At 47.2% G+C, this 22185-nt stretch overlaps 2 protein-coding genes across 4 annotated transcripts in view; one reads left to right on the top strand and one right to left on the bottom strand.

The window, feature by feature from the left end:
• The window catches only part of slf1 (SMC5/6 complex localization factor 1), a 28127-nt gene extending 9600 nt beyond the window's left edge, over positions 1-18527 (bottom strand). Inside the window, exons 1-17 of one of the 2 annotated variants that reach the window (XM_030359773.1) lie at positions 18348-18527; positions 17915-18026; positions 17630-17708; positions 16973-17198; positions 16659-16815; positions 16221-16346; positions 16039-16104; positions 15390-15536; positions 14920-15089; positions 14696-14830; positions 14335-14503; positions 13960-14134; positions 13501-13646; positions 12875-12999; positions 9041-9120; positions 5094-5186; positions 4146-4328 (exon numbers count right to left, since the gene is read on the bottom strand). In XM_030359773.1, coding sequence (XP_030215633.1) covers positions 4146-4328; positions 5094-5186; positions 9041-9120; positions 12875-12999; positions 13501-13646; positions 13960-14134; positions 14335-14503; positions 14696-14830; positions 14920-15089; positions 15390-15536; positions 16039-16104; positions 16221-16346; positions 16659-16815; positions 16973-17198; positions 17630-17708; positions 17915-18025 — 2188 coding nt within the window. In that variant the 5' untranslated portion in view covers position 18026; positions 18348-18527. The remainder of the gene's footprint in view (positions 1-4145; positions 4329-5093; positions 5187-9040; positions 9121-12874; positions 13000-13500; positions 13647-13959; positions 14135-14334; positions 14504-14695; positions 14831-14919; positions 15090-15389; positions 15537-16038; positions 16105-16220; positions 16347-16658; positions 16816-16972; positions 17199-17629; positions 17709-17914; positions 18027-18347) is intronic. The other variant, XM_030359774.1, reaches the window with a different exon arrangement.
• Positions 18528-18807: 280 nt separating this feature from the next.
• The window catches only part of kiaa0825 (KIAA0825 ortholog), a 126770-nt gene continuing 123392 nt past the window's right edge, over positions 18808-22185 (top strand). The window contains exon 1 of one of the 2 annotated variants that reach the window (XM_030359761.1): positions 18808-18928. The gene's annotated coding sequence lies outside the window, so the exon portion shown is untranslated. The remainder of the gene's footprint in view (positions 18929-22185) is intronic. The other variant, XM_030359762.1, reaches the window with a different exon arrangement.

Raw genomic sequence — 22185 nt, 5'->3', positions numbered from 1 at the left:
GAGTGTGGCTGGGACTGTATGTGTGCATGGTTGTGCCTGTGTGTGTGTGTGGTTGTGCCTGTATGTGTGCGTGGTTGTGCCTGTGTGTGTGTGTGGTTGTGCCTGTGTGTGTGTGGTTGTGCCTGTGTGTGTGTGTGGTTGTGCCTGTGTGTGTGTGTGTGGTTGTGCCTGTGTGTGTGTGTGTGTGTGTGTGTGGTTGTGCCTGTGGTTGTGCCTGTGTGTGTGGTTGTGCCTGTGTGTGTGTGTGTGGTTGTGCCTGTGTGTGTGTGTGGTTGTGCCTGTGTGTGTGTGTGGTTTTGCCTGTGTGTGTGTGTGTGGTTGTGCCTGTGTGTGCGTGTGGTTGTGCCTGTGTGTGTGTGTGTGGTTGTGCCTGTGTGTGTGTGTGGTTGAGCTGGAGATGAACACGCTGTGGTTACTAACACGGTGGGCTGTATTGAGGGGATGCCACCAAAGATTAGAGCTGCAGGAGTGAGCGGTGACAGCGTAAAGGCTCCTTTCTCTCTGACCCCCTTTCTGCTCACTGACACGCCCTCCTCCGTGTCTACGTGTGTTTGTGTGTGTGTGTCTGTGTGTTATGTGTGCGTGTTTGTATGTCTGTGTGTGCGTGTGTGTTTGAGTGTGTGTTTATGTCTCATTGTGTGTGTGTGTGTGTGTGTCTCTCACCATGTGCGTGTGTGTGTGTGTGTGTGTGTGTGTGTGTGTGTGTGTGTGTGTGTGTGTGTGTGTTTGTCTCTCACACCATGTTTGTGTGTGTGTGTGTGCGTGTGTCTTGCTCTGTGTGTGTGTGTGTGTGCGTGTACAATCCTGTGATTGTGTACATCTCTCTGTATGCCAGGCCTATGCTGCACAGCTAAATGCCCTGGGTCATTTTCCATTCTAATCAAGGGTACAAGCTGCCCCGGCCACCCTGCGAAATTAAACACTTTCATCCCTTCCAGTGCAGAGGCTGGGGCTCTAAGGGGGGGAGTGTGTGTGTGTGTATGTGTGTGTATGTGTATGTGTATGTGTATGTGTATGTGTGTGTGTGTGTGTGTGTTGGAAGAGGTGGTGCGAGAGGAGGAGATGTTGGTGGTGGTGGTGGTGTTGGGGGGGGGGGGGGGGGGGGGGGGGGGGGGGGGGGGGAGGAATCAGGAGAGGCCTAATGACAAAACAAACTGGCCTTGAAGAGAATACAGAGAGAGGGTGAAATATAAAGAACAGGCTCTGCGATTTAAGGCAACACAAACACTTACGCAAAAAAATGCCTACATAGGCCGACGCACAAATGTACACACACGAAAAACAGAACACAAACACGCGGGGGTCATGGGGGGCAGCCTTGGGCAGCAGCAGGGGGGGTTGGGGAGGGCAGAGTCAGCCTTGCCCTCAGCCATGGCAGCTTTCCCCTGCCAGCTCCCAAGGCCTTGAAGGGGAGAGGGGAGAGGGGATCAGAGCGCCGTCCAATTCCTCCCCCTACTACAATTCACCCTTTTTCTATTTCCGCACACACACACACACACACACACACACACACACACACACACACACACACACACACACACACACACACACACACACACACACACACACACACACACACACACACACACACACACACACACACAAAGCGGAGGCCTCTGAGCAAGGGAGCGTTCTAAAGGGTGAGATCACTCCCAGAGGAAGGCTTTGTTGGCGTGCCAGTGTCAGACTTGCCCTCTCTGGCCCTCACAGGCCTTGGCAGCTGAATGCAGCCGGTCTGTGCCCGGCTGCTCACAACAAACGAGCACAACCGCGTGAATACCTGATTACCTGCACCGTCTTGGCAACTCACAGCGTTTTGTTTCCGTTAAAAACGAAAAAGCCAAAGTGACCCTAAGTTACCTTTCCTTCCCCCCTTTGTTTGCTACAGCAACAGGTCAACGCAGAAGGTGTTCTCTCTAGCGTAGGATGCTGGGCGATTCAGGGGGAGGGGGGTGGTCGATTGTCTAAACAGCGATGCGGTTCTTCGGCTCCATCCGATATCTCACTCTCCACTTCTGAGCTCCGTCGGGAGTAAAAGAAAAGAAACGCAAAGCTGTAGGCAGAACGAAACACGAGGCTTTAGCCAAGACTAAGGTCGCCATGGCAACCAGACAGATGATGAAACGAGGCTGAGCGAGAGAGACGCTGAGAGAGAACTCCACTCATCTCGGCATCGTGTGGTGGGCCACCGTCCCTCGCTGCCGGCGCTCTCGCCCGCCCCCCCCACTGCGGTGGGCCGTGGGAGTCGGCAGGTGGGAACTGTGTGGGGGGCAATGCGTCGGCCTGAAGGTCCGACCAACCCTCGCCTATAGCTCTATCCCCGCAGCACCGCCGGGAGACCTGGCCTAGACAGCAGGCCAGACGTCTGCGGCACGCACGCACTTCCTTCCAACCAGCCCCGCTCATTCTCACACGGAGCTTCTGGTACGTCGTCTGACCTCCTTTAGCTCGCTCCTTCCAAATACCGCTGCCATGGCAGGGGCGAGAGAGAGAGAGAGAGAGAGAGAGAGAGAGAGAGAGAGAGAGAGAGAGAGAGAGAGAGAGAGAGAGAGAGAGAGAGAGAGAGAGAGAGAGAGAGAGAGAGAGAGAGAGAGAGAGAGAGAGAGAGAGAGAGAGAGAGAGAGAGAGAGAGAGAGAGAGAGAGAGAGAGAGAGAGAGAGAGAGATCCTATGTTCTCTGCGGGACCAAACAATCCCAGTCTAATTTATTTTTTGAGGCCAGAATATGTACATGTGTTAATGGGAAAGTCAGATCAAATTAGTTCTAATTAGTCAGAGCGGGAAGTGAACGGGAGCAGAAGCACACTGAAGTGCGCGGCAGACTGGTTCAACCCTGTCTCCGCAGGGGTTGTGACGCCCTTAAACGCGCACACACACACACACACACACACACACACACACACATTGTTTGAATAAAGGCACATGCGCACACTAGAAGCACATCCACTCCCCCCCACTGTCAAGTTAGACCTGCAAGGCAAACAAATGCAACAAAACAGACAGAAGCAATCACGCATAGCAAACTGACAAACACACAAGCCCTGTTTCACCTCAGTCATTTCATAAACAATTAAAAGTGCATCTTCGCTATATTGATGAAAAGAATGTTGGTGGTGAAAACCAAGTGAAACAGTAGAGAGTGGCATTCAACACATCAAAAAGCACAGGTCCAATGCTAGACACCTTGAATTAAAATAGCATATAAGTGAGGGTCTCTCCTGAAATGAATCTGCTAACCGTAGCCACAGGCAGACCAGGGCGATACTGACACATCGACCTCTGACCCTGTGTAGCTCAACTGTGGAAGCTAGCATTGCGTTAGCTATTGCTTGTTGGCTATATTTCCTCCTGGGGCCAGTCTGAGAATGAATACAGTCACGGTGTCGGAAGGATGGAAGGTTTTGGGATGAAAGTGTCCACCAAAAGGCATAAATCCAATATCACACATCGACATCTTTGTGATATTAACACAGTGAAGGGTACATCGACAAGATGACGGTATGACAGGGAAATATTTGGATGTACATGTGGGATTCATATCTGAACGAGTACAGTGACTAGTAAGAAAGGATTCAAAGGATTGAGGAAGGGATTCAAGTTTAGAAAGTAGTCCGCTATATTGGATAGTTTGACAGCTCGAATGGCAAAACTGTGGCATGATTCCTTTTTCTTTTTGGTGCAAGCAATGTGTACCTTGGCACGTGTTTAGCACAAGCACTCACATAAATCAAATATACGACGGACAACATTAAAAGTCGGCTGTGGCTAATGCATGTGCGCAAGCCAGAAAAAGGAATGAATTGCATGTGAGCGGTAATTTGTTTTGGCGAAACCTAAACAGAATGTCTTATTCCCAGTGTCGGGCTGGAGGGTTGGAGAGCTCACACTGTGAGGTTACATTCAGACTACATGCGTCCGTCGACGGATCTCATTGTCTTTGCATGGAGCGCTCTCGAAATGCATTGTGGGTCCGTCCGTTTTCATAAAGTTGGGAAATGTTAAACTTTTCAGGCAGCGACGGATCCGTCGGCCAATCAGATTGCGTTATGCAAATATACGCAAATACACGGTCACAGTGTTACAAATCGCCTTTTCCCTGGAGGGAAAGAGGTGGTGTGAATGTAAGGAACGTGTCGGCGCGCCCACCTGCGTGCTCCAGCAGCAGCTTGGCGATGTCCAGGTGTCCGTTGACCAGCGCGTCCTTCAGGGGGCTGATGCCGTCCACGGTGGTCTCCAGGTGAGGGGCGGGGCGGTGGGCCAGCAGGGCCTCCACAGACGCCTTAGAGCCGTGGTTACACGCCTCGTGCAGCGGCGTCCAGCCGACGTGGTCTGGAGTAAACAAAAACAATGCAAATGGGCATTTAGACAAAGGTAAAAAAAAGACACACAGCAAAGAGCGCAAGCAAGTGGGAGGAACACAAGCGGTGTTCGGATGGGGAAGAAAGTTTCACTGGAAACTTTAATGGGAAATGACTCAGACTAGTGCGGTGCCCTTATTCGTAGTCTGTCATTTACTATATATTCAAAACGTATAATAATCATCAATCTAGTTGCAATCATTTTAATTGTTTTAAATATATAAATTCTTTCATAATTTGAAAAGATTTGGTTAGCTCGGGCAAATCGCACAACGCAGGAATGCATTCTCGCCATCGCCTCTACCACACATGGAAGGTGCTTTTCAACAGTAACGACACACACTGGAAGGCACATAACAAGTTTCAAACGGAAGCGTATTCATGAACTCGTCATTCCAGCCCAGAGATGTACGGTGTTTGAAGCGCACAGCGAAAGAAAAGTCATTTGGAAATATCAAAGGGCGTTCCGCTCACTTAGCAAAGTGGCTCTAAATCACAAAAACCGACGTGCATCTGAAACCCACCCCGCTGCTCCAAGACACACCCTGCTCATTTTAACTAAAGGTTAACCCCATTGATGACGCGCACACGCCCCCACCACCCACCGTCCCCAACCCCACACCGCCCGTATTAATGGCTCCTCCATGCAGTGAAGGCTAACAGGGAAGGGAGGAGGGCATACGATAAGTAAAGAAGACGGAGAGATTCCCGAGTTTTGGAAAAGCTTCTCTCCTACCTTTAACGTTGACGTCCACTCCGGGGAGCGACAGGATGTGTCGGACCGTCTCCACTTGGTTCCTCTTGCACGCTCGGTGCAGACACGTCTCGCCTTCCACGGGAAAACAAAAGGCAGATGCACATATGTATTGACAATGTAGGCACACACACACGCACACACGCCGAAAGAGGCACCCAAACGCATCACCGGCAGAGGCGGCGAAAGAGAAACGAGGAGAGAAGAGAGCAATCTGAAATTAGGGTGTGCCCTATGTCCTGCCCATTGTCTCCCCCCCCCCCCCCATCCATCCAGGCACACCAGTAACATCCCAGGGAGAGTTCCTAACCAGCCCAAAACCAGCCTCCAATAAGATGGGATTTAGGAAGAATGATGAGGAAGATCTTTGGAGGAGAGAAAAAAAAGGGAAAAGAAAAGAGAGGGCTGAGAAAACATTAAAGATGGCGCGGGAGGGGGGGGGGGGGGGGGGGGCGGGGGGTGCTCATTTGCTTTTCCCCTTGCTTCGTTTTCTTTTTTTTCTTGGAGCCGATGCGATTTTCTAACATTGAACCAAAGCCCCACAGAGCTAATAACGTAGGCAGGTGGAGGGCAGGAGTAACAGTCTTTTATCCTGTCCTTCCTTTTGGGTATCGGGGGTAAGTTCTGGTAGAGAGCCCGAGCACAAAGCCCTCAACAGGATCCTCCACAGCTCCGCGGTTCAAAGGCTCCAGTGGGCGTCGGCCACGGCACTCTGTGATGGGCGGCGCCGGGCGACCAATGCCCAGGTCGGAAAATAAATAAACAAACAAGCGGAATTCCCACCATATTTCCATTACCACTTTCTTTCCCCCTCATTCCCTCCCCTATATTTTCCCCCTTTTCTTTGACCATATACTATTAAACCAGGAATACATTAAGAGGCTGGCCGCCCTCTTTTCATGTATGGCTGAACTTCAGAGGGAAGTTAAAGGCCAAGCATGAGTGGCTCGCTGCTTGCCAGAATAATACAAGACTGCAAAGCCCCCTAATAAACGCTTTACTAGCCTCTCCCCAGGACGCCCACACGTCGGGTACAGAGGCTCCACTCCAGCACACACTGAGCTGAGGCCGGGGCAGCAGGGGGTGGGGGGTAAAGGGTAGGGGGGGGGCAGAGAGGAGCCAGGGGATAAGAGCAAAGGGGTCCCTTTATTTCAAAGCACAGAAAGGGGGTGGGGGTGGGGAAATATTGCAAATGTTGGGTTGCCATTTTATCTTCAAGAGGTCCTTTCTTCTGGTGGGGTGCGTGTCTGTGTGTGTGTGGGGTGTGTTTGTGTGTGTGTGTGTGTGTGTGTGTGTGTGTGTGTGTGTGTGTGTGTGTGTGTGTGTGTGTGTGTGTGTGTGTGTGTGTGTGTGTGTGTGTGTGTGTGTGTGTGTGTGTGTGTGTGTGTGTGTGTGGGGTTCTGATGGTGTCTGGTGTTTGATAAGATGCATTGGATGCCCAAACCTTTGCATGATGAAGGGGAGGAGATGAGAATCAGAAAATGGAGGGAATATGTTTCAGAACCATTTCAGGTCAAAGAAAGAAAAAAGAAACTCAACTACACCGAACAAAACACAGTGCACGTTACATAATTTCCCTCTAAAGACTCCATCGCTTCTAACATTGGACTCCTTTGTGAAGTCTTGGACAGTGTGAAGCCGCCGTGTCTCGCCAGGAGTTACATATGAAATGTTTTTATGCGTAAGAGCCGTCTACCGCGCTGCACCGACAGATCCACGCCTGATTGGCATTTTCTAATCACCGACCAGAACTTTCTCCGTCTCGACTGCTCAGAATACATTCGCCGGGGCTTGTCTCGCGTGCGCTACGCCATGCGACAGCGCTCAAAACAGCCATGACGAGCAGAGAGGCGCCGGTTAATTAGCTGATAAACGAGTAGATGGATTGGTGACGGCAAACATGACAAGTGTTTATTTTAACTCCCAGGTCTGAGAGCTTCTTCTCAATCGGAAAACAGTTGAACACTCTCTAAGGCGGCTTTTTCTATTTTCCACAATGAACTTCTTCAACTTGTAACTTGTAAGTAAAACAGTGGCTCATAAAAACCAAACAGGCTAAGTGGTCTTAAGATCCCAGTCGCTTCGGTGTGGCGCCCAACATGGATCAACCGCCAAATAAAAGACAATAACACAAATTATACGTTAACAATTGTACGGGAAAAAAGAAAAGGTAAAAAATACTGTAATCCAAAATAAGGGCAGTACACCTTCATTTGAACTCCGTTCCAAACTGCAGCCTCTAATGAGTAGCTGTACCTTATGGTGGGGTCAGCGTTGTACATGGACTCCGCTGCCATTAGCGGGCTCTAAACTGACGTGATTAAACAGCCGTTCTACTACCTTCCCTGTGTACACATCCTCGCAAATGCCAGGGCCAATCCACGCACTGTTAAATCACTTTAATGGTTCCAATTTGGACACAACGCCTCCATTATAGGGGTAATTGCATGCTCAGCATTTACAAGCACTGAAAGGATAAATCTGTCTGTCCTTTTCTATAAATCCTCTAACAATCCCCTTTTTCACACTTTAATAGAAAGAAAAAAATACACAACTTTAATGTATGTGTTGCTCTTTATACCTGCTAACATTCCTGTTTTGTGTCGCCAGTACAACCAAAAGCACTTGGAGGCCAGTAACAACGCCATTTCTTTGCAATGTGTTGGAAAGTTATTCGGTGCCAGTTATGGGTTTAGTTTTTTCTTTTACCGGTAAGAAAGAAACTTTGGATAATGGACACAGGTTAGTTCCCCCCCCCCCAAACCCCCTATAGCGACACCATGGAGGTATCCACACTGTTAGAGCAAGGTCATGTCTGTTTTTAGCAGAGTAAAATGGCAATTCACTCCCATAAATTAAGATCATATGGTTTGCGTCAGCCGCTTTATAGACGGGATCAAAACCTCAACTCTGAGCTTCATGCTCAGAATCAGCTGAATACGAGCGTCAAACGAGCCAGAGAAAGATCCACACTTTATTTAAATAATAAATGGATCAACATCAATAACCCTCTGTACCGCTGGAACCCCGAGCACTGAGTCAAAGCGACCAATAAAAGGTTAAGATAAAACCCTCTGAGGGGAGATAGAGCAGAAAGAAACACAGCAACATTTATCTGAGAGAAGGAGGGATAGCGCCACGTGAGGATCGAATGAGGGGGAGCAGAGAGAGAGGATGCTCTGCCGCTGGTTCATAAAAAATGTATGCCGACCGCATCGGTATAGAGATCACGTAGCGGAAAACACAACTAATGCCAGCAGCCTTGACTCCTCTGCTCCCCCCACCCCATCTCCTCCTTCCTCCTCACCGGGTCTTTCTGATCAGGTGGAAGGGGTAGATATGAGCGCTGACGCTCCAGTGGGTTCAAGCCAAGTGCAGTGCCTGTATCTAATTGAGGGACTTCCTCCTTTTTCTTTTTATCATCAGCACAGCGCTGCTAGCTACGCTGACGCATACGCCTCGCATTTTATTATCGTACCTAAATGTTTTCCGTTTGTGTACCAAAAATGTGTGAATCCCGACCCATTGATAAAAATGTGTCTGTGTTTGTAAATAGCCATTGGTTCAAAGGAGCGTAACACAGAGCAGTGCCACTGAGTCAGGAATACCAGCCAAAAGCACAAAACCCTGGCCTACATAAAAGGACCAAGAAGTCCATAGCGTGGCTGATTGCATGGAAGAGTAATCCTATGCAAATCATTGACTCCCTCCAGATATGCTATGATCTTCATTAAGCCGAAAGTGATGACAAGGCAATCATGGACCTCGGCACTGATGACCCGGTCTGTGCATCAGTCCATTAAAGTCAGCTCTGAGCAAATCTGTGAAACTTTACGGTGTAACACGGTGTCAGTGTGTGTGTCAGTGTGTGTGTCAGTGTGTGTGTCAGTGTGTGTGTGTGTGTGTGTGTGTGTGTGTTTCATCATCACCTGCTGCGTTGACTCTGTTAAGACCTTTGGGGATGAACTCCTTCCCCGGGCTTGTTTCATTTATAGAGCTGCTCTGTATCCTGCGTGGAGACACACACACACACACACACAAGTCACAACAAGGTCACGATGTGCCGTGTAAAAATACAGATACAAATATGTTCCTCCTCGATCAAAGCTCAACACTCAATTAAACCGTGTTCCGGATGAATGTGACCGAGTGCTGCCCCCAAACCAATCCTGATCCAAGGAGCCCAAGAGAGAGCTGGCAATCACACAGCATACATAGGGGTCGGTGGGAGACGCTGATGACTTTGCATTGAAATCCCCCCATTAGCAAATCAATCCCGCTGATCAAGTGAATATCGCCACAAAACCCGTGACAGTTTTATCTTTGGGAGTTTGGCAAATATTGTTGAATACTCGCGTAGGCGATGTACTAGCCTGCCCACACACACACACACACACACACACACACACACACACACACACACACACACACACACACACACACACACACACACACACACACACACACACACACACACACACACACACACACACACACTTAATCGCTCCTGTCTCCGAAGCACTTTGTCTCCCATTTAGAATTCAATGAGAGCGAGCGCATTAGGAGGAATAAATAGTACGAGGGATTGAAGCCTGTTCAAAGTAGCAGTGTGCTAATAGCTGTGGGCTGTCACTAGTTCTGTGAGCGGCGAGGGGAGATCCGCCTGCTGCACACCGTCTGATGTAAGAGCGTGTGTGCGCACGACTGCGTGTGTGTGTGTGTGTGTGTGCCTGTGTGTGTGTGTCTGTGTGACAGCGGAAGAGAAGTGCCATTCATAGTGTATGGAAGAGACTTGTTCCGTAGTAATTGGCTTGTTCAGAAGCCAGTAAGACGCTCCCAGCAGTGAGGAAGAAACACGCGTCCTGTCACGTAGCTTGTTATTAGCCGGGACAAGGCTGGGAAGAGATGAGTCGAGATGTGTGTGAGTGTGAGTGTGTGTGTTTGTGTGAGTGAGTGTGTGTGTGTATGGGTGCTTCTGTATAAATTTGTCTCAAATAGGGAGTGCCACTTCTCATCTCAAACCACTTAACCCAGGAGTCCTGTGTCCAGGCTGGCTTGCTGGCAGCAGGGGATGATACTTGGCTAGCATGTGGCCTAGCCTCCCTGGTTACAGAGTAGCCCCAGTGGGCTACTGTTACTAGGGGCTAGAATGTGGCCTAGCCTCTCTAGTTACAGAGTAGCCCCAGTGGGTTACTGTCACTATGGGGGCTAGCATGTGGCCTAGCCTCTCTGGTTACAGAGTAGCCCCAGTGGGCTACTGTTACTATAGGGGCTAGCATGTGGCCTAGCCTCCCTGGTTACAGAGTAGCCCCAGTGGGCTACTGTTACTAGGGGCTAGAATGTGGCCTAGCCTCTCTGGTTACAGAGTAGCCCCAGTGGGTTACTGTCACTATGGGGGCTAGCATGTGGCCTAGCCTCTCTGGTTACAGAGTAGCCCCAGTGGGCTACTGTTACTATAGGGGCTAGCATGTGGCCTAGCCTCTCTAGTTACAGAGTAGCCCCAGTGGGCTACTGTTACTATAGGGGCTAGCATGTGGCCTAGCCTCTCTGGTTACAGAGTAGCCCCAGTGGGCTACTGTTACTAGGGGCTAGAATGTGACCTAGACTCTCTGGTTACAGATTAGCCCCAGTGGGCTACTGTAACTAAAGGTGGCCGGCGTTCTGCTGGCCCAACCAAAAAAAAAAAGAATAATAATAATCATTTAGTTATGACCTTGGAACATCTGAACTTCGGACCATCGACATTTGTTGTTAGTGTGTTAACTTAGTCCCCCTCCTGCTTATTACTGTTAATGAATAATCCTCAGTATGGATATAAATATGGAGTGTAATTGCCTGCTCAAATGGTCCGACAAACGAAAAGCAATAAGCTGTGCCTGATTAAGTGACTGGGTGGGTGGGACGGGGTGGCCTCGTTCGGTCACAGCGTCCCTCCCTGCTAACCACGGAGACTGCCAGAGAGCAGGGGAGCAGCCAGCCAGACAGAGAGTCAAACAGCCATCGAGCCCCACTCATTAAACCTGCGATTAAACCTGCGAGGTCTCTCTTGGACTCTTGCCCCACAAACCCCCGTCTCTCTGTTGTGCTGTAAATGCAAAAAAAGATATATATATATCTCAATATATATGTTCTATAAAAAGTATCATTAATTTTCTTGTAAATTTGAGAAGGTTTACGACGGAATCAGGCGAAACTGTGGAAAAACGGCGGCGGAGGCGGTTGGTGTGCTCGGCGTACTGTAACAGGCCGAGGGGAGAGTGAGGGGGGGGGTGTAGCGGCTGGGACATGTAGGCAGAGGCACGGCGAGGCAGTAGCCTTCAGATGAACCCGCCCCCTCCTGACTCGGCCCTTCTCCGGGCCAACCACCTGCTGGCGGAGCAGCAGATGTCGAGACGGAGTGCGGGGCGTTCCCGTGTGCGGGCGATGGCATCGGGGCTGGCAGCAGGCGCTAAGAATGTGAGCGGCACAGCGATGAACCAGAAAAGAGGGAAAGGGGGCGGGAGTGGCCACCAGGCTGAGGGGTGGTGGATGGAAAGGGGGCAGGAGTGGCCACCAAGCTGAGGGGTGGTGGATGGAGAGGGGGCGGGAGTGGCCACCAGGCTGAGGGGTGGTGGATGGAAAGGGGGTGGGAGTGGCCACCAGGCTGAGGGGTGGTGGATGGAAAGGGGGTGGGAGTGGCCACCAGGCTATGGGGTGGTGGATGGAAAGGGGGTGGGAGTAGCCACCAGGCTGATGGGTGGTGGATGGAAAGGGGGTGGGAGTGGCCACCAGGCTGAGGGGTGGTGGTCGTGTGTGAGAAGGATTCAGGGTACAGGTCATCCAATTGGGGAGGAGGGGGGGGGGTATCTTTCTGTGTGTGTGTGTGTGTGTGTGTGTGTGTGTGTATTTACCTCTAAACACGCACATGTGTGCGTGCATGCGTGCGTGCGTGTGTGTGTGCTTATGCGTGTGTGCGTATGCGTGAGTCTGTGCGTATGCATGTGTGCATGTGTGTGTGATAACATTTTTGTGTGCGTGTGTGTGTGTGTTTGTGTGCGCGTACGTGCGTGTGATTTTGTATTTGTGTGTGAATGCGTGTGTGTGTGTGCTTGGGTGGGATCTCTTCATCTGCCGTCCCGTCAGTCTGTCAGCCCTCCTGTCTGAGTCGGCCGGGGCAGCAGGGGGGTCAGGCTTCCCCCCGCGCCCCCCTCCCTGTCAGCCAGCAGCTCCCTGATAGGGCCGACACAGGCCTGGAGCTGAGCCTGACCCCCGCCCGGCTCTCTGTTGCCAGCCTGCTCTCCCTCGGGCCACCCGCTCCTCCTCCACTCAGGCCCTCCGAATACGCTCGCTCTCCCCTGGTTCTTCTCGTACTCAACGATGCTGCGTTGTGCGCTATTTACAAAGAAATCACTTTGGAAATAATTGATGGAACACAATGGTTTTTTTGAACGGCCTTCGGGTGTATAATGAATGATAATGGAACACACAGACTGAACCTCACACACGAACACACACGCGCACACACACGCGCACACACACACGCGCACACACACGTGCACACACACGCACCACAGTAAGATTCAAAACACTAAACAAAGAGATGACTTTGAATCCCAATAAGTACGAGTAAGAGCTCCGTCTCCCTCAACAGTCTTATCAACCGTGACGACAGAGACACTCTTCGTCGTCCCGCCCGCCATCCCGCTATCCCGCCTCGGGCAGCATGTACCGTAAAGTGGGGGGAGAGCAGTGGTGGCGCTGACAGACATCTGTGTGGTACTGACCCACCGTACCTCTGCGGGCTGGTCCAGCTGTGAGAGACGGGTTCAGGCGCAGGGCAGGGCCCCCTGTTGTCGGCCCACCTGGGACCCTCCACCAACCTCTCCAAGGCAGGCAGGTAGGATGACACCTGTCACAGACCCCCGTACACACACACACACACACACACACACACACACACACACACACACACACACACACACACACACACACACACACACACACACACACACACACACACACACACACACACGTAAGAATGTGCTGTCCTTTTGTCTGCATTTCCTCAGGCTAATAAAGACACAGAGATGCCAACTGTGAGAGGGAGAAGGCCAGATGTTCCAACAGCACCTTAATAATGCAACGACCTACAAGCTATCTCCCTGCCTCTGGAGCAGGTGAACTTAACGCACTGGTCTCTATCAACCTCAAGCTTCTGTTCATTGCGAATGGTACATTCGAAAGTTGTAGTTATTTGATATTTATTATTATTATTAATGTAAGCATTTAATAAGCATTTTTCCAAAAATAGAACAAATTAATAATAATAGAAACAGGAAGGTTAGACAGTGTGTCTATATAATGGATGCATTCATATTAAAGCAATGTTACACTTTATTCCCCAACATACCATCTTCTTCAGCGACAGGGGCTCCTCGCTGACAGTGACCCCGTTCCGGCAGCACAGGTTCCTGAAGACGGCGTCGGCCGTCACCAACCTCAACCTGCTGGAGGGTATCCTGGCAACCAGCTCCACCAGAAGACACAGCGGTATATCTGTGGCGGGAACATCATCCCATCAGCAAGCATCTCCTCATCATCATATCACACAATGACACCGTTTTCTTTTCTATATTCTTCTCCAGTTCTTCTTCAACTTTTTCTACTTTTCTCTTAAGATTTTCTTTTCAGCTCAGTGCTCCCTTCACCGGCACAAAACAGATACCTTCATAAAAAATAAATAATGATAGTTGGCTATTTATAAAAAATTCGAGTACCCCCTGCATTACTTCAAAGTACCCCTAGGGGAACGCGGACCCCAATTTGAGAACCACTGTTCTACTCCATGATAGTGTTCCGATCTGCGTACCCTGGCTGCTAGCGCTGACCGCCAAGTGCTCTCCCAGGTCCTTCAGGCCCATCTCCACCAGGGTCTGGTTCAGTTTGAGGTGCTGCTGGCACCAGAACTCCACCATGGCGGCAAGCATGTCCAGCAGGGTCTCCCCCATCCGGAGCTCCTGCCGGGCCTCCCTCTCTGCCTCGTCCTTCAGTAAAGGAGGAGCAAGAAAAGACATGAGTAGTGGTAGTTGTAGCCGCCACAGACTCCGCCACGCTCAGATGTTATGTTGCATCAAGATAACACAATTGCTATTCACAGCAATTACATTTCCATTTGAGCTCTGCAAAAATAAATAAAAGGGTCAACAATTGCGCCGAGTGGATCGTCGAGTTTCACAAAAATCACCTCGTCTTCCTTCTCCCAGATCAGGACCTGCACCAGAAGCTTAACGAGCTGCTTCACGGCCGTGGACAGCAGCGTGGAGCGCTCCCACACAGTCCAGAAGGTCTCATACAGCAGAGAGCCAGAGGCAGGCAGTCGAGAGACCCCAGCTTCTTTCAGAAGGCCAGAGTCCCTGGGCCGGAAATACACTGTTATTATTGTTGGAGCATACTCTCAAAAGTATGTTTAAAAAGGTTTCGACCTAAGGTACTTACGTAAGTACTAACGCGTAGTTAATGCATGCTAAAATATGAACCGTATGTATTTTTTTATTTTACGACGACATCTTAAAAAAACAGGATGCTTCCTCAAATCACAGCATTACCGTGCTGTGACTGAGTGGAGCTCGCCCCGGAACAACTTCAGCACCAACTCCAGCAGGTTGCCGTGGAGACACAGTAGAGACGGCGAGGCGGGTCCCGGGAGGGGATGGCATGCAGCATCACTAGACATACGGGAGCTGGACAGACACACATACATACATGTATCTACCATCAACCCATCAACACTCGAGTGGAGGACAAGGATGTGTTGTGTTGTGATGTGTACCTTATAATGGTCTCTATGAAAGGCCAGAGGCCTCTCTTGCACTGAGGACACTGCAGCAGCTCAGAAAAATATTTCTTCACAGTATGAGGAAACAGCCAGGAGGGGTTGTTCAACAGCAGGCCGTGTAGTACCTGCTGCAGATTCCGGAGGTAGACGGCAGAAGCATTTCCCTGTAGAGTAAAGAATGTGTGGTACAGCGGCACAAAATGAAAATAACTCCATCAGAATAACTCTGAACATATTTACACTTCAAAGCTATCGATTTCTACCTTTATTCTACTCTTTATCTTTTTTTTTACAATTCATTCAGAAATAGACAATGCAACGCTTATGGCTGGGTAAAAAAAGGGTCAACACTGATTACGTTTTCGGAGGGCCTTTTTCCTCCGTAACCGATAGCAGTAACCGTTTATCCTCAGTAACAAACAACATTCAGCCGGGACGGTGAACTGTCGTGCACGTGGGGCTACCTGCAGCGCATGCTCCAACAGAGAGACGAGGAAGACTGCAGGCGGCAGCAGCCCAGGCGATAGAGTGTCCCTAATTGAGTCCAAGGCTTCAGAGAAGAGGCCGCTCTCAATCATAGAGCCCACGTTGCTGAAGTCCGCCTCCACCGCCTGTTGGAGTGGACAGGAAGTAGATTAGCAGAAGTAGGTGGCAGGGAGTAGATGATTGATTAATAGTGGGGAAATAAAAAATCCTAATAATGGTATGCAAAGAAATAAAGACTGGCTTTGGAGGGCAAAATTGTCAAGAAATAAAGAAGTTGATGGACATCAAAGATCCCAGGAAGAGAATGGGGTCATTTCTTTCAGGTAATGGGCAATTGCATTTAGCTTCAGGAAATACCAGAGCTCTCGTGATCTCTATCTGACAGAGATCCACTTGGGTAAGTTATGGACAGGGCTGGGGAGACTATTGCTAATAGATATGCCAATCACACCTGGTAGATCAGTTGATAGCAGTGGTTAAACCGCTGACCTGGGTATGATGTGCCCTTGTTCAAGCTGTCACTTCACGCTCAGACATGTGACATAAAAGGAAATTGAATGACCCATTGTTCTTGATGGAGCACTCGGACTCTGGTCAGGGTGGGGTGTGTGTGTCTGCATGCGTCACCTTTGAGTTTAGACTGTATGGCTCATGGTAGCTCTGGAACTCCGGGAACAAGAGTCTGGGCTGTTCCTATAAAATAAGATTATGTAGAACGACGCGATACAGGACATGCACTTCATTACGGTCCAGAAATCGAACACCTGGTTTATCTGAGTATTATTTATTTAATGAAGTGAAGCGCCTACCTCTCGTTTGATAATGTACTCCTTGAGTTCTTTCTCCAACTGACAAAACTCAATTGAAGCTGGCTCAGCTTCTGCTGGCGATTCCTCGTTAGCTTCAAAAGTACCTTGCAAATCAACAAAATGGCCCTGGAAGAAAAAAATCATGACAAAACATAAGATTCCGTACACTTCTAGGTAGAAGAATGGTTAAGCTCCTCTTTGGTGAATTATCATACATTGGAATACGGTTTTCCTATTTTCACTTAGACACTGCTTGTTTTATTGAATTGGTACAAACCTACATGAATTGAGTTTGCACCATCTTGCACAACCTTTTTTGTGATTGTTCATTGATATATTTCCTCTTACAATTGTCAGCATGTTTGATTCTCACACTAAATGGACGGGATGCAGGCACGGCAAAATTGTGGACAGTTAGCGGAGTATGAAGTCTATTACCCCGAAAAGATGATGAACCACATGTATGACCGGATAGCAGGGGGCTATCTGGCCCTGGAGGTCCTTGGGTAGGGGCTTTGCCAGGACATGAGTAATAGCGGCATGAGGAGGAGGAGGCGTTGATAGGTATACTTCAGCTTTTCCTGCTTTTAGGAGCCTGAAAAGCAAAAAAACAAAAAAAAACAACGAATGCTTCCAAATATAATTCCAATATCTGACTTATATATTTTTATTTTTTATTCAAAATATATAGCTGGTCATTTATTTTAAATATCGTCATTGCCTCTATTCTAAATGTTTTTGTGTGATCCCACCTTTTGAAGATGGCTCTACTCAGCGGGTCAGCTACTACCAGGAGAACCGTCCAGCCGTGGAAGGCCCCTGGAAGGCTCCCATCGGCCACCCTCTTCCTCCACTGCCTGACGGGGTTGTGGGCTGGCTGGGTGCTCTGGGACAAGGCCACCTCGTATGGTTCCTCGGGCAGCCAGGAGCCCCTTTGGACACTGTCAAACACGTACGTTTGAGTCAACACCCATTTTCCTGGAAGGAGAGGGTGGGGAATATGAAGAGCTACATGTCTTTACGTTTTCTAGAGAAAATTACTTAGAAATATGACTTTTGAGTAGTATTTTTTATTGACAGTACAACAAGGCCTTTTTTTGTAATGGAATAGTTTATTCAAACGTCCAATATTCTTGGTATATCAACTGGAAATAAATGCACTGTAAAATGTATTATATTAATTTTAGACCATTTAATTAATTTCAGTCTAGATCAATATGGCATGCTTTCAAAATGTGGCATCATTTGTGTGACACATTACAATTCTCCTTCAAGGTAACAAACCTCCGTTTGCCATATTATGATAGGACTGACAGTATAACTTTAGAATTTTTAACCTGATGTGTTGATATATAGTAAACAACATAAAGTGTATAACTATGCATCAAATTAACTTGGTGGGAAATTACCTGCTGCACAAGCTGCCAAAAACTTCTCACTTTGCGAAAATCCAGAGACTATAAGATGTGTGATGTCTTGCTGATAGACCTGAAAGACATCCTTAATGAATAGACATGTTCTGTCATCTGTCAACTACTGCTGTGCTACGTAACACAGGTACAAGCGATAGTGAAAGTGAAAGCATGTGTACACTTTTGAATAAAACAAGAAATAGAGTTGCTGTTAAACATGGCATAACCAGTTGACGTATAAACTGTTTACATATGCCATTGGTTGTCTTGCATTTTACTCACAGAACCGCCAATATATTTTCCACCAAGGCTCCGAATCCCTTCGACTACTTTCTGCTTCTGGGTTCGGTTTTTAATGCCCGAGATTTGGATGACACGTTTTGAGCTCGCCATCCTACAGAGTTATTAATGTACACAACATGAATGTAAATTGGATCAACAGGGAATTGTTTAAAGTCATACATATTTCATAACTTCCTGAATTCGTTTCTGCAGCTTCTGAGCATAATGAAGTGAAGTGAAGTGAAATGCATTCCTTATCTCTAATCAGCGTGTAGTAAGTATTAATAGCGTTTCGGTATGCACGGTGACGGATAGACATCCGTACCTTTGCAATTCTAAATTAAACAATGTGTACAAATGGTAACATTATAACCTCACATAATTTGGGTTGATTTGGATTCTTACGTACAAACATAACTAGTATTCAACTTACTTAAACTCTGCTATTGCATTAAGCAGCACATTTGGCAGTTTTCATGATTTAGAGAGACGCGCCAATATTCCCAGATTGTCAACGTTTAATGCATGTTTCAGGGATATAATAAATCTAAACAACCAAATGCAAGGTTTGTTTTGAATGTATAACCATCTCAACTCATAGCTCCTCCTACAGCTCAAATACCCGCTGGAACCCGACATCGTCAGCTGACAATGGGACATTTCACAGATTAAGAGTTTCGTATTCCAACCTCAATTCTGATATTTTCAATTGCTAAATATGATACAAATTTCTAGGCATTAATAATATGTTCTATCTCCTAAAATGTTGTCATATTTAATTTAATGTTCTATATTTATTTATAACATGACCGAAACACCCCTATTTAAACACTAATATTGGACCGTTCCAGTGAGCGGAAGGTTGATGTTGTTTAACTTCCGGGTGGTTGTCACGGACGCTCTCCGTGTTGGAAATAACGGAATACCATGTACATTGCTTCAGTATTTACCTACTACTGATGTGGTTTCTATTGATAAATCCTGAACACTTATTAACAGCACCCTTACAGAGTGGTACGTTGGACTTTCAAGCGATGTTGTTAAATATAACGACGTTGTGTAGAAATGCTCGTCAGTGTTTTCTGTCATCTAATGTGTGTCATTAATTTGCAGTTCTAAGGAGGGGACAATTAAGGAGATCCTTTTGCTGTGCAAGGTGTTCGACTATGTACTATAATCCTAAAATCACATTATTTGATAACTGATAACCTGCTTGAGGACGTTGGTATATCAATTATTAGTTTTGTCTATGTTATCTGTGTATGCATATACATTAGAGCACATTATACTTGTCCTAAAGGTTTGCTAAATACATTTTCCAAGAGCTGGAGTTGTTTTCAGCAAACGTTTAGACGGTTATACAATATGCAGGTTTTTAAAAAGGAGGTTATAATGGCAACCTACAATGTTAAATTGAATAGAGGTAAGAAGTTAACTAGTAACAGTCATATAGTAGCCCTGCAATGCTGGGCTTGAAGAACATATTGTTTTTCTGATATTGAATTGGTTGCTCAATGTTTATAATAATATTTGTTGGATATGACAATCTCAAGCAGAAAAGTAGCAAACAGTTCTGGCATCTTTCTCTTAATATTCACATGACTCGAAAAATCACACTTCACATTGAGTCATTGAGGCCACCATGAAAAAATAGGTCAACATGAGATGTTGGCTTCATGTTGTAAAGTGGAAAGTGAAATATTGTACAGCATAGTGAGCTCAGACACACCTGCACAAATTAAAGTTATGGAATGACAAGGCCTCAGACCTAACCTCATGTAGATACTGTTGGGCTGAGGGAAGAACATGTTACTGCCCTCTGACATCAATAGATTGAAGCAGTGTTGTATAGTGCGGCCAAATTAATCAAAACAATGTGTGGGATGGATAAATGACTATGGTTTCACACATGGCTTTTGCCTGTTGTCTCACTTTTTTCTTGGATGACGAATGAAATGTGGAGGTGTCACCTGACCTGTGGAATCATATACTTCAAAAGGTTGTAGTTGTGTGTGCTGTGTGTGTAAGTGTGTGTGTGTGTGTGTGTGTGTGTGTGTGTGTGTGTGTGTGTGTGTGTGTGTGTGTGTATAATACAACTCTTTTTTTTTTACATTCCATTGTGTTTCCAAGAGCATTTTTTTTTTTACCATCTAAAATTCATTGGTGCTGGATACACAGATGAGCAGTTCAGCGTATGCTGCACAGCAATCCATCCTACCACTCTGAGCTTTAGATCAGTTTCAGCAGCCTGGTAATCTTAGATTATGCACCTCTTTAATTTATGAATTTTCACACACAGCTGACTCTTAGCTGCCCCCTTTAAAATAATTTTGACTTTAGCCTGTCATGCTGTAAGTGGCTTAAAGCAGGTGTCCTGGGGGTTGTGCTGCTAAATATTTTAGGACAAACTCATTACTGTAAATGGCCCTGTGTGTTACCCTTGCCGATGTAGACAGGCTGGATCAAGAGAGATTGAACTGCAGTAACACACACGCTGCAGCTCTCTCTCGCGCGTGCTCTCGCTCGCTCTCTCTCTCTCTCTCTCTCCGTTTCATGCTTCCTACTCTTAGCCATAGCCTCTGATTCAATGTCTGTGGCAGACACAGAGTAGCTTAGCATGGCCTAGCCAGCACCGTCATCGCTGTGGCAACACTCAATACTCGGTGGGCCCTTAAACATCTGCTCTGTAGGAAGCTAATGATAGCACACTGGAGTCTGTGTGAAGCATAGCTCTAATGAGTTTGCGTGTTCAGACTGATGAATCCTTAACAATACACACATTAGCTGCCTTGTTGTACACAAACACGATCAAAAACTAATTGAGAAGGTCAACGCTTATACATACATTAATTCATTGATAAGATTGATTGGTAAGAATAACACACACACACACACACACACACACACACACACACACACACACACACACACACACACACACACACACACACAAAACCACCATTCTTTACATCCCACTACTCAGTGACACTTTCAGACAAACCACCTGGCCAACATTTATTTCATTATTTAATTGGCTATCTACAAGACACATTGACAAACTCCCTACTATGCAATAAGCGATGCCCAATGGACTTAGTTACTTGATCATTGACACACGCAGCGAGCATGAGGATGTTGAAAGAAGATGTTGGTTAGTGGGATGGAGAATAGAGGACGATTACAACGCAGGAGCTGAACTATCGAGAAAATAAACGTAATATTTGTACAGCTGGAATGGCTGCCTTTTACATGGACCTTAATGAATGTTGAGCCTCTCCCTGTCTCTGCTGTCAGAGCTCGGGCTGAGTGTGTACTGTGTGCGTGTGCAGTGGAAGAGCAGCCCGCTTTCAGGAGTTTGACAGGAATTATTAAAATCAGAGCAGCCGGTGCAGTAGTGGGGGCGAGAGCGGGAGAATGGCAAATTGATGCTGGTGCCCTCCATTACCTTGCACTTGACTCACGCTGATGACAAAGTTGATGTGGTGTTTTCGGAGGGATACACACCAGAGTGGGATTGGCTGGTTAGCACATAGTGCTAACCAGCCAGCTAGGAATAGAGGTGGTCCTCTTTAGGGATCGACCGATACGGATTTTTTAGGGCCGATACGATACCGATATTTTTTCATCAGCCTTAGCCGATACGCCGATACGCCGATACCGATATTTAGAGCCGATACTATTTTTTTTTTTTTTTTTTTTTTTTTGCTCCCTCAATCATAAAAATTACACTGATAACAAATGTTACAAGTCTCAATTAAAAAAAAGGAACATTTATTGAACTTCAATATAAAAAACTATATTTAACAAATAGTAAAAACAGGTGAGGTAGAACAAGTAAAAAAAAAAATAAATAAAAAAAAAATAAAAAAAATCGGCGAAAATCGGCCGCAAATCGGCCGATACCGATACACGTAAAAAACGCGAATATCGGCCGATAATATCGGCCGACCGATATATCGGTCGATCCCTAGTCCTCTTCAGTCAGAGTGGTGGTATCACAAAGACATAGCCGTCTGTAAGTGGAGCCTGTCTGATCGTAGATTTACTGTGTCAGGGCGGTTGCCAGTGTTAATCCACTGTAGTGTCTCTAGGTGGTGATGGTGAGAAGCTGAGGCAATGTATTTTGATTTTAGAGCGTTCTATGATGTTAATCATATTTGGAGGGGATGTGTGGAGTGACGTCAACGCATATTTTGTTGATCATACCGCTTTCCTCGGCTGTCAAGTGTAAATAATCTGCACCTATAATTCAGGGACCCATCCAGAATAGC

This window comes from Gadus morhua, chromosome 6 (genome assembly GCF_902167405.1).
Source record: "Gadus morhua chromosome 6, gadMor3.0, whole genome shotgun sequence".
Taxonomy (NCBI): Eukaryota; Metazoa; Chordata; class Actinopteri; order Gadiformes; family Gadidae; genus Gadus; species Gadus morhua.
This window is presented reverse-complemented; position numbering and strand designations above follow the sequence as displayed.